The sequence below is a fragment of the Siniperca chuatsi genome, linkage group LG13 (genome assembly GCF_020085105.1).
Source record: "Siniperca chuatsi isolate FFG_IHB_CAS linkage group LG13, ASM2008510v1, whole genome shotgun sequence".
NCBI classification, from domain to species: Eukaryota; Metazoa; Chordata; class Actinopteri; order Centrarchiformes; family Sinipercidae; genus Siniperca; species Siniperca chuatsi.
The window spans coordinates 18,844,171-18,860,030 of NC_058054.1; the positions used below are offsets into that span (position 1 = coordinate 18,844,171).

General features: G+C 39.4%; 1 protein-coding gene across 2 annotated transcripts in view; it reads right to left on the minus strand.

The window, feature by feature from the left end:
• Positions 1-2,012: 2,012 nt before the first annotated feature.
• The window catches only part of pik3r2 (phosphoinositide-3-kinase, regulatory subunit 2 (beta)), a 42,721-nt gene continuing 28,873 nt past the window's right edge, over positions 2,013-15,860 (minus strand). For both annotated transcript variants that reach the window (XM_044220226.1, XM_044220227.1), the window contains exons 7-16: positions 15,656-15,741; positions 15,294-15,396; positions 13,586-13,684; positions 13,153-13,333; positions 12,777-12,896; positions 11,695-11,837; positions 11,287-11,463; positions 11,095-11,166; positions 10,767-10,937; positions 2,013-9,423 (exon numbers count right to left, since the gene is read on the minus strand). In XM_044220226.1, coding sequence (XP_044076161.1) covers positions 9,216-9,423; positions 10,767-10,937; positions 11,095-11,166; positions 11,287-11,463; positions 11,695-11,837; positions 12,777-12,896; positions 13,153-13,333; positions 13,586-13,684; positions 15,294-15,396; positions 15,656-15,741 — 1,360 coding nt within the window. In that variant the 3' untranslated portion in view covers positions 2,013-9,215. The remainder of the gene's footprint in view (positions 9,424-10,766; positions 10,938-11,094; positions 11,167-11,286; positions 11,464-11,694; positions 11,838-12,776; positions 12,897-13,152; positions 13,334-13,585; positions 13,685-15,293; positions 15,397-15,655; positions 15,742-15,860) is intronic.

A 15,860-nucleotide genomic window follows, 5' to 3' on the forward strand; every position in this document is an offset into this window, starting at 1 on the left:
ACTGAAAATTGAAGAACTGGGTAAAAACTCAAGATAATCTACAATCCTTGTTACAACCATTTTCATGTAGGAACTACTACTACATGAAACTGCTCACAACAAGGTCTTGAGTAACCGGGTCATGATTTCTGGAAAGAGACATTGCTGTTGAGTTTTCCAAATGTATTGTTTTGGCTCTTTGAGCACAATGAGCCGAGTGCCATATAGTCCCATTATATTAAAAAAATGCAGACATCTCTGCGGCTGATATCTCCAAAACTCGGAAACTCACCCCAAAACAATCTAGATGGATAAACACCATACAGGTAAGAGGAAAAATATGTATCTGTGATTTTGGGGTGAAATGTCCCTTTAAATGACTCCTACTACACTGAATAATGAATGAATGTGTATTCTGCAAATGCAGAGGACATTAAATTGAGTTTGGTGAGTTACACCTACACCATTCAACTATTCAACTGTCATGTACTGTATGTTGGGCGGGGGGTCCTAGGAACTGTTCTTGCACTGATAAAGAAAAATGAGAAAACTGAAAATATCTCTAGGAATTGCAGTCCTGTGATCAGTTCACCCAGTTTGTTGTTCTTGTTTTGTTGGATAGTCTTCTTGGCATGACTTGGATGCCTCATCTGGCTAATTATAAAGCAATGGCATGTCTCAGCTCAGTTCCTTAGTCCATAGGTCTTGCTCAAGAAGGGTCATAAGAAACAAACACTGCAGCATAAATAACATCACAAAGATTATGAAAGGTTTTACCTGGTGACTCTCACATGATGTCTCACAGCTTTCCTCTAAAACCAGGACAGAGACATAAAAAGCAGGCAGAACACAATATGACTGCATGACCCACTCTGATTTCTGTCTGCTTTCCTGTGTTTTGACTTGGGAGTGTTACAGATAAAACTAAAGCATCATATTAAAAGTCTATATTTTTACTGTTTCAGTTTTTAAAGTACAGTACAGTAATTCATCTGTACTACTTTTACATTTGTGTGCCTGGGCCATATTTACCTACAGTATGCGGAAATGTGGGTTATGGCTACTCAATCACAAACACTTCCTTCTAGTGGTGTCTAGGCATTCAGTCAGTTTTGAGATACCCCTATGAGGTTTATGTCTCCATCCGAATATGGAAGTGAATAGTATTTCATTTGTGGTTCTCACAGCATTATCTTTCTAGACCAGAGCCAGAACAAATGTCCTGGTTCCTCTGGTTACACCACAGACCTCACTATGGACAGTTTTCATTAGAACTGCTTTCTATCAAAGAAAAGGTTCCTACAGAAACAGTTAAAGGTAAGTGAGAAAAGGTTTTTTCTTAAAGGTGCCCTGTGGATGTTTGTTGTAAGCAAACAAAAGTTATGTTTACATTTAGTGTTTCTCACCAAAATGCATTGTGTGTATTGTTAAGGCCTAGCAAATGTGTTGAATGCATTTCCGTCCTCATAAAACATTTGCAAAGACGATTTGTTTTTTGTAATATTTCAAAGCCTGCATTGTTTACATCATCACATACATGCAGCAAACATTGTATACATGTTTGCTTGCTGGCAGTCTTCTTATTCACTGCCTTTGTTGGTGCATTGCTATGTGCGTTTTTTTTTTAATGGAGCGGGCACACATGTGCGCCATGGTACAAACAAAATGGGGGCCGTACCCCTTAAAGGTGGGGTATGCGATACTGGAGAAATCCATGAATACCATGACAAATACCATGATATAGAGCTTTGTTTATTTCCTATTTACAGAGCATACACTGAACAGACAGCTAGCGGACCATGAGGAGATATTTGCTGAATTTGACAAAAAGACATGTATTGGATTAGAATCGCAGACCCCACCTTTAAAAATGAAAAAAAGGCCAATGCAATGAATACCTGTGTTTTTGTTTATATCGGTATGTATGTGTATATATGACTATGTGAGTGTGACAAGGTGATGATTGGCTCATCATTATGAAGCAAAAGAAAAAACAGGAGAACACATCAAGACAGAACCAGACAGTAGCAAACTTCATTTCATATAACTTTTATTGTCTTTTAAAATCATTGCATCAGCCTAAAGAAAGAACCGTACAGATGAAAGAGTACCTGTCTGAGGACAAACACAACTCTGAAGCAAGCTGTACACGAGAGAGAAAGAAAGAAGCGTCGCATCTGAATTAAGACAGACCAACGAGGGAGGATAACACAAAAGAAGAGAAGAATAATAACCATCTTGTGGTGCATAGGGGTTGGGCACACCTCAACCAATAGGCCTCTACTGGCTGAAACAACAGTGCTCCCTCTGAGTTCAATTGCACTTTGGTGTAGAGTAGCTTTATCTGACTGCCCCATTCATTTCCATTCACCATTTTTGAAAGAAAGAGAAGACCACATCATTACTTACTATGCATTAAGAACCATGTAACTGTTGCTGCTGCTGAGGCAGTGATACACTAGGCAACTTGTTGGGCAACATGGAAGAGCAGAGACAAGACAATGCCTTGATATTAGTGTAAAAATGTGGATACATGTTTTAAATGGCTGCTTCTCTGTAATGTTGCCCAGGCCGTTGCCAAATGGATCACTGCCAATCTTGTCTCCAACGTGCAGCGTTGGGTCTTGAATATGAACTACTGTACACCAGTGAAAAATACCACAACATTCCCATCAGAATGATAAAAGTCCAGACTGAGAAGTGATGATGTGACACGATTGTATACAGGCAGAAAAAGTGCGGTTGTTAACGTCATCATATGTGAAATGGAAATCACACACAAGCTGAGACTATAGTGGATACATTTTGGTCTTAAAAATTTGTTAACCAACCAATGGAGCAACTGATTCAGCTTTTCATTTGAGTATCATTTGCTGTGTAGTGCAAAATCAAGAACGGGATGCCTCTTGATAGTTATTCCTGAATTTCCAACTGTTTGTGTACTAAAACTGTACTCAAGCATGTTCACCAAGTGGTGTGTTTTTACTGTTATTCACAACATGTGGGTATCACCCACTATAAGTTCTTTGAACTGAGTCCTTTCCAGAGAAACACCTGGCAGAGTCATACTGAAATCTACCAAACTGTACATAATATAAACAGCAAAAGATGCGACAGCGTCTCAAGTTAGGATTCAGTCCTGCATATACAAGGCTCAGTGTAAGGTGAAGTAGTCAGCAGGTAAAGAATGACAAAGACTGATGAATACCTATGTAATATGGAAAAATTAATCTTGTTGAACTATACTGTTGAGTTATTATTTTGAAATTGAGGGAGCACTGTTCTCATAAGTAAAAAAAGAAAGAAAAAAGAAAAAAAAGAGGAACAAACTGAAACAGAAAAAAACAGAACAAGCAGTCATAACATCTTCAAGTTTAAATTGACAGAGGAAATAATGAAATATAAATCAATCTACCACAGCCACTTTGAGGGACAGACAGATTGATTCTCAAACGCATATTTACTATTTGGTTAATTACATATTGTAAACATTTGTATTTCTTTTTTCTGTATGGAGGAAAAATTTCAAGCTAGCTTATTTTTTTCTTTATAGGCTCTGTAAGGTTATCATTAACATATAAACAAACAAACAAAAATAACACTTGGACAGACAAATCTATCGGCTTTTTTAAAAAGCCAAATAAAAAATTAAAAATACTCAGGCACCATAAAAGAACACTTTCTAATGCCATCATTGTTTCATGTACAAAGATCTGCGTAAAGGAGTGATCATGAACCGTTGAATCGTGTACCTTTTTAACAGGTTTTACTTTTTCTTTTTTTCCTGCCTGTGTGTCCAGGCCAAAAAAAGAAAAAACAACAACCCCTCAGAGACCACAGAGATCTACCAAAGGAAGATACAGTGGTAAAGATGGTTCACTTTGTCCAATCTGTAGTGGATCTCTGTGGCAGAATCCTACAGTAAGTGTATCTTTTGTGGTGCAACTGTTAACACTTGTCTACTCACAAAAACCAGAATCTTCCAAATGACAAAACAGATTCTCACGTTCAAGAAAAACAAAGAAAAGAAACAACTCCTCTCTAATATTTAATAAATGCAAAGCAGCCAAGACTGCATTTAACATATAGACTCAGCTCTGTAAATATTAACACATGTACATAAGCTTGCTTCATCCTCTGAATGCACCTGATAATCATGCTTAATAGATTACATGTATGTCGATCAACTGTAAACACAAAGTTTGTTGCTGATCATGATGAAGCTCACTGCAGCTGATTAGTAAAAATGCTTGCGTTTCAATAACTGCTCGAATGTAAAGCAGCCGTGGAGCAAGTCTAAAGATCATGTTCACATCAAAGCCTCCTTCTGATTTGTTTCAAGCACAGTCCAAATCAGAATGACATCATCTAAAAATATAGATATCTAAGAATATATTTCAAAATATTTATTCTCTAGTACGTCTCTCATTCTTCAAACCTTAATAGACACCAAATATATGTCTTTCTTTGTAGTCAGTGAAAGATGTGCTTTGTGTGTGAGGCCATTTCAAGAAATATCATTTACAGTGTACCAAAGCTGATGAAAAAATATTTAATTCCTTGAATGATCATTTGTCATATAGAAAAATGTTTTTCAAGAAGCTCCGACACAAATGCATATCTAATAGATGAGCAGGATGAAAGCTTTGAGTTTCAGAGTAATGTCTACCAAAAGTAGGATTAAAATCTCAACTCTAAGTCAAAGCGCAATAAAGTCTTCACCTTCTGCCCGTCTCACTGCCCGACCAGGTTTCATTGCTACTAAAGTTGCATTGTTTCTAGCTATTAAACATCTGTGATAAACATGGCATATATGGCAGATGAAAGTGTTTACCTACACTGCAAAAATGTTCATCTTAACAAGTGATGCAGGAAGCTATTCAGTTTTACATTTCTATTATTCTTTAAGCAACTCAAAACGTTGAGCACATTGCTTAAATGGAAGCAGAACCACCTGGTTCATGAACTGTTTTGGAATAAACTGCAACTATCTCGCTCCACTGACATGATTTTCCCAGACATGTTTATAAATGGTTGGTTTACAAAAATCCCCCCCAAAAAACCCAACATCTTCACTTTCCCCCAGCGGTATCTAGCCATGCATTTAGTTTCACTTTCATGTGCTGAGCCACACCAGTACAATGGAGGTGAACTGAATTTTGTTTGTAATGCTAAAAGGATTTAATAGCAATATGTCCAGAAACAATGTTTTGGTTACTCTGAATAATCTACAGACCTCACTGTGAAGAGTTTTCTTAGGAACTATTTCTTCAGTGGAAAGTAGTTCCAAGGAAAATTAAAAAGATTGATATCTCAAAATCTACCTGCATGTTTAGATACCGCAAGTAGAAAGTGAAAAAACATCTTTCTGTAATTTGGGTGAATGACCCTGTAGGAAAATTAATGTTATTTGTCTTGTTAAGTAGGACAATTTTGCTGTGTGAACACAAATTGCATAATGAGCCAGCAGCTCTCCTTAAAATTGGTTTGAAAAGTATTAGAGTTTATACAGTCCATATAGTAAAACTAACTCTATAATGAAAACATTGTAATCAGTCAAAAGCATCAGAATTAAATGACAGTTGTTGACCGCAAAAACAACAAAAGCATATACTGTACACTGTATACTCCGACATCATAAAGAAAAATGTCAATCACTCCTGATATGCTGTATGGAAAGATCTTAAAACTATCACTAAAAACACTATTGACAACTGAGCTTCACCACTGTCTGCGAGTTTATGGTTGTTGGCCATTAGACACACTAGATTGAGTGTGTGGAACAGAAAAAAAGTGCAGTCACAAAAGTGTTGGTCCAACAAACTGGATAATGGATGTGTCAGCAGTGGCGGATGACTCAACCAGCTTGCCTGTTCACGAACGAACTGACTCTTAATATAAAACACTGAGAAATGCTGCATGCATTAACTTGAGAGCTTATCAAATGAGCTTCAAACAACTGGGCTGGGCCACGGATGTGTACGGTTCACATTTCTGTCTTATCTGAGTTTTATTCAAAAATATACCAGACAAAAAAAAAAACAAAAAAAAAAAAACAAAACACACACACCAAAGAAATCTAGCTTTGGTGCACAGTGAGAGAGAGAGCACCAAGCTACTGTACAGCCCCCACCATAGAAAGAAGGAATATGTAACAACTATAGGTGTAACAAAGATGCACAACTAAAATCTGTCACTCTCTTATCTATAACATGCTCAGATTTGCTCTAACAAACACAGACATACACACGATCACACACAACTATGCTAATTTGCCAGATACCCTTTAGTCTTTGATAAATGGCAAATGGGTGAAAAATGGGGCACAGCATATGGTGGTGGTGGCACCATCTTGTAGAGCAACGCTCAATGACACAAGGAGAAGATGAGCTCATCACAACGACTAAAGGCACTTCTAATCTTTATCGTTTACGTGTTTTTATAGCCCTCTAATCAGAAGCACCGCCGTCACCTCTACTTGGGATTTTCTACTTGCCAAGAACTGTGCAAAATACAGTACAATTGTTTCGTCCTGACGGAAATCAAACTGATGTCTTGATTTGAACTTTTCAGATCGAGTTAGGTTTTATTTGAAAATGGAATTGGTCTGTTTGGAAAAACGTTGCTACCTGAAATTTGTGAATCAACGTTTCAAAAACAGAAATGATACAATGCCGAAAAGCATTGTGTTTGTTGAAAGCTTACAGTAGGTCTTCAGATGAAACATAGGTTTGATATTTACTCATAATTGACTTTCATGACCAGAAGAGACGGTGAAAATCTCATTTTGGAACAAAACTTCAAGTTTCAACAAAAATAAAGATAAATTCAAAATGCCAAATGTGCAACCTTTAAAAACTGTGCACTTTTTTCTAAAACTTTCAATTACTTTTGACTCTTCTATACCTTTCTACAAAAATACTTTTTTTCTTTTTGGCAATCTAAGTCTATATGTAAGAAATGAGAAGAATTGAGATTATTCATTCATTCTCAAGAAATCAACTATGTAAATCAAATTAAATTTTCATTCATTTCATTTTCATTGACCACACTAGAATTACTGAATAACCCTGCGTCCACACAAATGAACTGTGCTTTGAAAGTAGCATAGAACAAAGATGGTACAAGCTTTACCTCAAGCCAAATGAACATGAGGGAGACGGGGAGAAATGCACAGCCACAGCACAGAACAGAGGGAGGGAACTGATCGGAGAACTCTGTCTGTAAATCGAAAACTTATTATCCACATATGACTGTGTTGTGCATAGTACTACCACACATCATACTGAAAATGATACTGTATATGAACTACAAAAAGTACAATAATGAACCACTGGTGCCAAGTGAAAAAAGGAAAACAACAACCCAAATGAAGGACTCCATGCATACTGTACTAGAATAATCTCTCTGACCACAGAGGCCATGCTAAATGGCTGGTTCTTTTTTTCTTTTCTTTCTTGCTACATGAAAAGACATCCTTCATTTGGCTCACATTAGCTGGATACTGTGCATCCTTAAACAGAAATCTAAGAGCATAGCAAATATTCTGAAAACATAAAGAAACACAGCAATGAAACTGTATAAAGTCACATACACTGACTGCATGTGTGTCTGAAATATACTGTACATGAGTTATATTACTGCTTTCTTTTTTTGTACATCAATGTTCTACAGCTCTGTGAGTCAAGCTTGTGATGAAATGAACAGTCAAGCGCAAGGGGGCAGGAAGCACGAAATACCGTGAGTAAATCTGCATCAAAACAAAATGACAATAAACATCTGCAAGGACATTGTACTGCTAAAACAGTCTAATCTATCTAGAGACAAGGCAAATACAGTACCGAAGATACAAGAATCACATAGATTGATGCTCTGCAAGTTTCTTTAGCATACAGAAACAAGACACAAAAGAGGAGCACTAACAGTTATGCCTTAAGTCGATGGCTACAGGTGCTACAGTATTAAAGAGGATGAAAAAAGAAGGAAGAAGTCTGAAACAAAGAGACGTTTGATGCAGGAGTCTTTCCACAATTTCCATTTAGAAGGAAACCTGAATCATGTGGAACTGCATTTATCAATGTACCTCTCCATCTAGTGTATTGTGATTAAAAAGTAATTCTATATCCACAATATACCAAATATGTACCATGCATTTCTATCCTGTAATACAGTATTAACTGTATGCTGTACCTCATCAATTCAAAAGGAGGCCCACTGAGAGCGCAACGAGCCAAAGCAGTTGGAAATAAAGAACATTTCATAAAAAATATACCTACGTGTGTGTATCTTTTAAAGCTGTAGCTTTGTCTATGTTGACAGCCGCTCGTTCCATCCTTCCATCTCTTCCTTCTTTCAACCTCTACATGCCCCCTTGTTCTAGTGACACAGGCTTGTGGTCATTCAAAGCTATTTCTATGGCACTTAAGCAAGCTTTAAATTCAATCAATCTTTAAAAAAAAAAAAAAAAAAACATCAACCCCAGCAATTTCTGTCCCCTTCCCTCCCACATCCTTCCCCCCCTCCGGCTCCAGTGACAACACCCGCCTGGTCCACGGTTTCTCAGCCGCCTTTAGGTGTGAAGCGAGCAGCCTGGTTTAGCCAAACCAGTTCTTTCAGTGGATGACAGCTCAGGCTTTTGTCGACAGAGAGTTTGCAGGCAGTCTGGGGATGACAGATCGGGCCTTTGTCTATGGACAGTTATCACATGTTCAAGGCAAAAAAACAAAAGTGCCTCCTGTAAATTCATCCCACCATCTGGTTTCTCTCCTCTTCTCCACGATCTTGAAAACAACATTTTTGAGTGCTTATTTTTAATTCTTTTAACACATTTAGTTTGTTTTTTCTCTGTATCAAAGGTTATTTCTTGGTGAATTTCTCATACTTTTTTTCATAACTGACACTGTAGAGTCATGGCTGGCTAATGCAACACTCACCTCAAGTTAAAACTCACTGCGTCAGCCAGGCTAACTGTACAGTGCTTCGTTACTGGTAGTAGTGTGCTTATTTTGAAGTCATACTGTTAGCAAGGAGTGCTCTTTGCTGGACTGGGGTCAGTGTGAAAAATTAGCACCAGCCTCCAGCCAAAACGTATGAATTTTAAATTGTGGCTGTTGAGTCTACTTATTGCCACTTAAACAAGAACAAGCATTGTTCAGAGGTTTATTCTTTCCCAATGCATTTGAGTGAAAATCTTGTTTCCCCACCCTGGTTGGCATCCTACACTGCTGGTGGATAATTCATCTGGGGTGCTGGTTCTGGTTCTGAGAGCGGGCCAGGACTGGGTAGGCTAGATTTACATTCAGCTGATCGTTGTGTTGGACCAAGGAGACATTTTTGTAGTGGAGCACCAGGTCTTTGAGGGATGAGTACAGATTGTAGGGCTCAGCAAATCCATAACCTGTGACCGTCTTGTAGATGACGCAGTGCTTGGTGTCACCCTCCACACTGGAAAGAAGGACAGAGATCATTTTACAGATGCTTTACATTGTTCTAAAAGTAAAATGTTGTCAACATATACATTACTTATTTTACTGACATTTTGGTATGTCATAGCAGGAAAAGCACATGTGTAATTGATAACATAAAAAAAGAAATTTGTCTCACCTTTCCTGCTATGAAAAGTCAAAATGTGTGAAAAAGGTCTATTAATGATCGTAATTGTGTGGGAATTAGTAAAAACATTTTTTTGGCCACTTGGGGGCAGTGGAAAAAAGCTGTGAATGCAACATTGACATATCAGCTTTTAAGTTGATATGGCTAACTTGTTAGAAAACAGTTGCTTATTTACACAACCAGCAGTTACGGAGCAACATCATTTATTTGGAGTCGTGTTTCTGTCCACCAACTCCTGAGGGAAATATCTGGCTCTTAAGCTGCTAAATGCTCCACTATGTAAGCTAGTTGCTAACTTTGTCTGAAAAGTCAAAATGTGTGAAAAAGGTCTATTAATGATCGTAATTGTGTGGGAATTAGTAAAAACATTTTTTTGGCCACTTGGGGGCAGTGGAAAAAAGCTGTGAATGCAACATTGACATATCAGCTTTTAAGTTGATATGGCTAACTTGTTAGAAAACAGTTGCTTATTTACACAACCAGCAGTTACGGAGCAACATCATTTATTTGGAGTCGTGTTTCTGTCCACCAACTCCTGAGGGAAATATCTGGCTCTTAAGCTGCTAAATGCTCCACTATGTAAGCTAGTTGCTAACTTTGTCTGCTGTTTGGTGCTGAGCAGCTAATGTACGTGGGTTTTTAAAGCTTTTTTGCTAAAAACAGCTGCCTGCTGCTACCAAAACGATGCTATGAGAGTGGTGAGAGCGAACTAAAACAGTAACCAACAAGCTGAAACTTACTATAAAGCTCCGTAAATCCGGTCAAGTTTGCATTTGTACTGCTACCACTTGGTGTGGCGAAAGTTGGACATTTCAAACATTTACCCATTGCTTTTAGTTTTCCATTTCGACTTCTCTGCTCGCTTGCAAACTAGTTATAACCCACTCTCAATCACAACACTTCATGTTAAGGTGTTACAACTGCCTCAGGTTGGTGTAGTGGGCCTGTCATAGCTAGATGATTACTGGTTATTGTGACAGTTAATATTATATATGATAGTGTTTAGATAAATAAAAAAATACCTATCTATGCTATCAAACTTATATTGTCTACATCTGATCAGTTATTTAAGTGGATAAAGAAAAAAATACAAAAAAATAGACTACAATAACTTCTTAACAGTGGAAAAGATGTTTTGAACAGATTTTTCCCAAACAAGCACAAACAAAACTTACACTACAGAACAGGCGTAGGAGCCCTTCTGTGATTGGCTCTCACGGATGAGGAAGGTTCCGTCACATTTGCCTCTCAGCATTTCCTCAGCCTGGGTGCGTTTGATGTCACCCACATACCAGGTACACTCATCATGGTGGGGTGAGCCCTCATCCTCCTCCAGCGAGTAGGAGCTGGAAACAGAAATAAAGCAGCAGACACTCGATCACATGTCATATCATAAACAAAACACTGAGCTCCAACCACTCCTTAAATTACAGGTGGAGATACTACAGCACCCAGTCATCAGAGCACAAGTTGCTGAGCTGTTACTTCATCTCAAACACTTACTCATCAGCATCATTCTTTATGCCCAGCCATTCATTGATCTTCTTCTGCCTTGTCCCCTTCTGCGTCAGCCATCTGCAAAGCCAGAAAACCACAGATTTAATGCTGACAATTTACTAATATATATTCTGTATATATTCTCTAAAGTGAAATCAAAACAAAGAGAAAAGTAAATCTTTAATTGATTCTCCTTACATCAAGTACTGGTCTCTGATTTTGCGGAGCTGCATGAGATCCGGCTTGAGGCTGTTCATCTTCTTGTCGATCTCTCTGTTATCAGAGACCTGCTGTCTCAGGTCCTGCTCCAGCTTCCGCTTGCTGTCGTGGATCTCCTTCACACGAGACTTCAAACGCTCTGAGTTGCTCTGGATCCTGATTTGAGAGAATGACAAAATTATGGTTATGAACGTGTTCTTCAAATGCTAAATAAAAAATGTGACAAAATGCTATTCCAATTTAGCAGCTTAGTTCAGTTTTATAAATCAGTAAGACAAATTGTATTCACCTGTTGCATCTGCATGCTTTGCATTCATGCTGTCTTGCATTTGCAGTTGATTTAAACCAGGTTTATTAAAAATCACATGCACACAAACATAAATTTACTTTTGAATCTCTTTCTCATTGCCCTCGCGCTGGAATCGCTCCAATGACTCTCTGCTGTAGCGCTCCTGAGTCTCACACTGCTCCTCAAAGATCTTGATGGTCTCATTGAAGGCCTCAATGGCTGTGCGCTTCATCTGCAGCTCCTGTGGAAAAGAAGGACAGAGAGACAGACTGTGACTGTCCACTTGATGGTTTATTGTATTTAATTTAGTCCTGAGCTGCTTATATCACACATATCTGGTCTTCTACCTGCTGATGTTAAAACTCTGGTTGAGATATAAAAGGTAACAGAGACGGATGCATACTCTCTTACCCTAATATTTGGGAAAGATAAGCTGCTTTTACATTACATATGTACACAGCACAACACTTATACACACTATATGTAATAATGGCCTTATGTAGACTTCATGTGAATGTATGCCAGTGTTTCCCACACATAGACTTTACTTGGATGGTGAAATAAAAAATAACCTACTATAAATAAGGTAATGTGTTCTTAATATTTTCAAATAAATACCCCCCACACACACACAATTAGTCATTCTGTGGAAAACACTGTATATATCATATGTATGTGTATGTATATATATATATATATATATATATATATATATATATATATATATATATATATATATATATATATATGTATGCTTTAAATTCACAACTTTAGTACTTCATGTATTTTAATTAGTTTTATGTATTTGTATGTTGTACATGCTTTCACACTGATTTAATCTTTGTCTTTGACTACTGGTGTTCTGCACACATTCATAATGTAATATAGTCTTTTTCCTAATATTTTCTATTCATGAAATCTTTTAAATATATTTTAATAAAAATTGTTACATATACAGGGTTATATATCTCAGATAAACTATATTCTGATTTATATTATCATTTTCTATTACTACTCATTTGCTATGGTTATCTTCTGGATATAAGTTTTTAACATATGTAAATGATATGTTTGTGCCGTATATGAAGAATACAAACAGGATACAAAGTATGATTTATTATACCGTGTAACACACTCCCAGTTTGAGTGAGAGGGACAGTGTGTATGCGTGTGTCCGTACCTGTGAGGTGCGTGTGTACTCCTCGTACAGCGAGTCGTACTCGCGGCTCTTCTCCTGGTACTGCTCATGATAAACCTTCAACTGCTCTCCCACTTCCTCTATACTGTTCTCCTTCACCAACTGAGCCGTGTAAAATGCAGATGAGAGCAAAATTATCACTTTGATTAATGAAACAATGAAACACAATTCACCCAGGCCATGCTTATTGTTAATGATAAAAATAATGAGATCAACTTTGCTATGGATTTCTAAATCAAAGGAGTCTTGCAGTGGGATTTTGCTTGTAACTGAATTTGGTGATACAAAGTTTGTGAAGTGAGTTTGAAGACTCTTATTTCAATCATCAAACTGCTACATAATCTGCAGCATCACCAACCTGTTGGTATTTGGAGACAGGGTACAGAAGCTTGGTGTCCAGTTTGGCATTGTATTGGGCCAGGGACTCGTGGCGGTAGTGATTGATGAGCTCCACTACAGTCAGGAAGGTTAGAGGCTCTGAGAAGCCGTACCTCCCCTCTCGGTGGTAAATCTTTATAAGCTTGTTGTTCCCCCCTTTCCTGCAGGGGGAGACAGGAGCCAAATGAGAAAAAAAAACTAATTAAAGGGATGTATGGCTGTACGTGTTGATTGTCTGTTAACTTTTAGCAGCAAAGGCCTGGTTTGTTTTCATTTAATGTCACTTTAAAAAAAAATCTATAGTAACTATTCAATTGAACATTGAAATGTGGTTTCAAAATGGTGTGGCAACAGTATGTCAATGCTGCAGATGTTCAACAAAAAAAACCCTTAAACCAGAAGTGTTGCTTTACCTGAGGGTCAGAGTGTACTCGCCCTCCAGTTTACTGGAGGCATCTCGGACCAGAAAGGTGCCATCTGGAGTGTCTCGCAGCTTCTCATTCACTTCCTCTCTGCAAATACGATGACATGCAGTCTTTACTTCATGAACACTGAACGTGATCAGCTGCAATTTAACAGCAAAATAATAACAGAATTTCCACAATCATAAATAGGTACAAAAAGGAACAAACAGTGATGGAACAGCTCTGGAAGTTGTTTCATGTATAATGGACCGGTATTGCACATAATAATCTACTCAACACAGCAAGTGGTTCATTCAACAAACTGAAGGCTGAAGGCAATAACACATAGTAACTGGTGACTCTAAGGCTGCGCTTCTGTCAATTACAATTTTTATCCAATACTTTAAATAAATTAAAACTTAGTATTAACTGATCAAATTCAACAGTAACAATCATCCATCCATCCATCCATCCATCCATTTTCTTCCGCTTATCCGGGGCCGGGTCGCGGGGCAGCAGTCTAAGCAGGGACTCCCAGACTTCCTTCGCTCCAGACACTTCCTCCAGCTCCTCCGGGGATCCGAGGCGTTCCCAGGCCAGCCGAGAGACATAGTCCCTCCAGCGTGTCCTGGGTCTTCCCGGGGCCGCCCCCGGTGGGACATGCCCAGAACACCTCCCGAGGGAGGCGTCCAGGAGGCATCCGGATCAGATGCCCTAGCCACCTCAGCTGGCTCCTCTCGACGTGGAGGAGCAGCGGCTCTACTCGAGCTCCCCGTGTGACTGAGCTCCTCACCCTATCTCTAAGGGAGCGCCCAGCCACTCGGCGGAGGAAGCCCATTTCGGCCGCTTGTATCCGCGATCTTGTCCTTTCGGTCACTACCCAGAGCTCATGACCATAGGTGAGGGCAGGAGCGTAGATTGACCGGTAAATCGAGAGCTTTGTCTTTCGACTCAGCTCCTTCTTCACCACAACGGTCCGATACAGCGCCCGCATCACTGCAGACGCCGTGCCGATCCGCCTGTCAATCTCACGCTCCATCCGTCCCTCACTCGTGAACAAGACCCGAGATACTTGAACTCCTCCACTTGAGGCAAGGACTCCCCACCTACCCGAAGAGAGCAAACCACCTTTTTCCGGTCAAGAACCATGGCCTCAGATTTGGAAGAGCTGATTCTCATCCCAGCTGCTTCACACTCGGCTGCAAACCGTCCCAGTGCATGCTGCAGGTCCTGGTTTGAAGAAGCCATCAGAACGACATCATCTGCAAACAGCAGAGATGAGATCCTGTGGCTCCCAAACCGGACTCCCTCCGGCCCCTGGCTGCGCCTAGAAATTCTGTCCATATAAATTATGAACAGAACCGGTGACAAAGGGCAGCCCTGGCGGAGTCCAACATGCACCGGGAACAGGTCTGACTTACTGCCGGCAATGCGAACACAGCTCCTGCTCCGGTTATACAGGGACCGGACAGCCCTTAGCAGAGGGCCCCGGACCCCATACTCCCAGAGCACTCCCCACAAAGCGCCCCGGGGCACACGGTCGAATGCCTTCTCCAGATCCACAAAGCACATGTGGACTGGTTGGGCAAACTCCCATGAACCCTCGAGCACCCGATGGAGAGTATAGAGCTGGTCCAGTGTTCCACGACCGGGACAAAAACCACTCTGCTCCTCTGTCGAACCTCGGATTCAGTAACAATCAATTTTCATAATTTACCTGGAGATTTCTCCCCAGTACCACTCAGCATCGGTCAGCAGGCTGCTTGTGTCTGTCATGGCTGATGGTGCCATTTTTGACTTAACTGGCTTTGCTGGAAGAACTGGGAACAGACAGACACATAAACACACAAACATCACCATTAAAAACATTTATACAAATGGAAGGGATCCGAACAGTCACCTAACACATTAACTCCCTGGAAACTGCTAAAAAAGTACCTACTATTTGGTCTGGAAGAAATAGCTTGTAGCGTATTAAAGCTAACATAATCAACATTTTACTGCATACAAATAAAAATGTCTTTGTGCTTTATTATAACATAAACATGGCTCTACGCAGCCTTACTAAAAATAACATACCTGGAGGGGGGAGGTCTTGTTCCGTAGTTCTCTCTATCAGCAGCCTCTCCACCACAAGGGCAGGGAACTCCTCATCCAGTGACACCCTGCAAATCAATCAATCAATGGACAGTTTAACAATACATAGCTGAGGTTTGATGAATTCAAACACTAGATTTGCTTATTTACTTCTGTAGCCTAATGCTTCACTGAACTGACACATCCA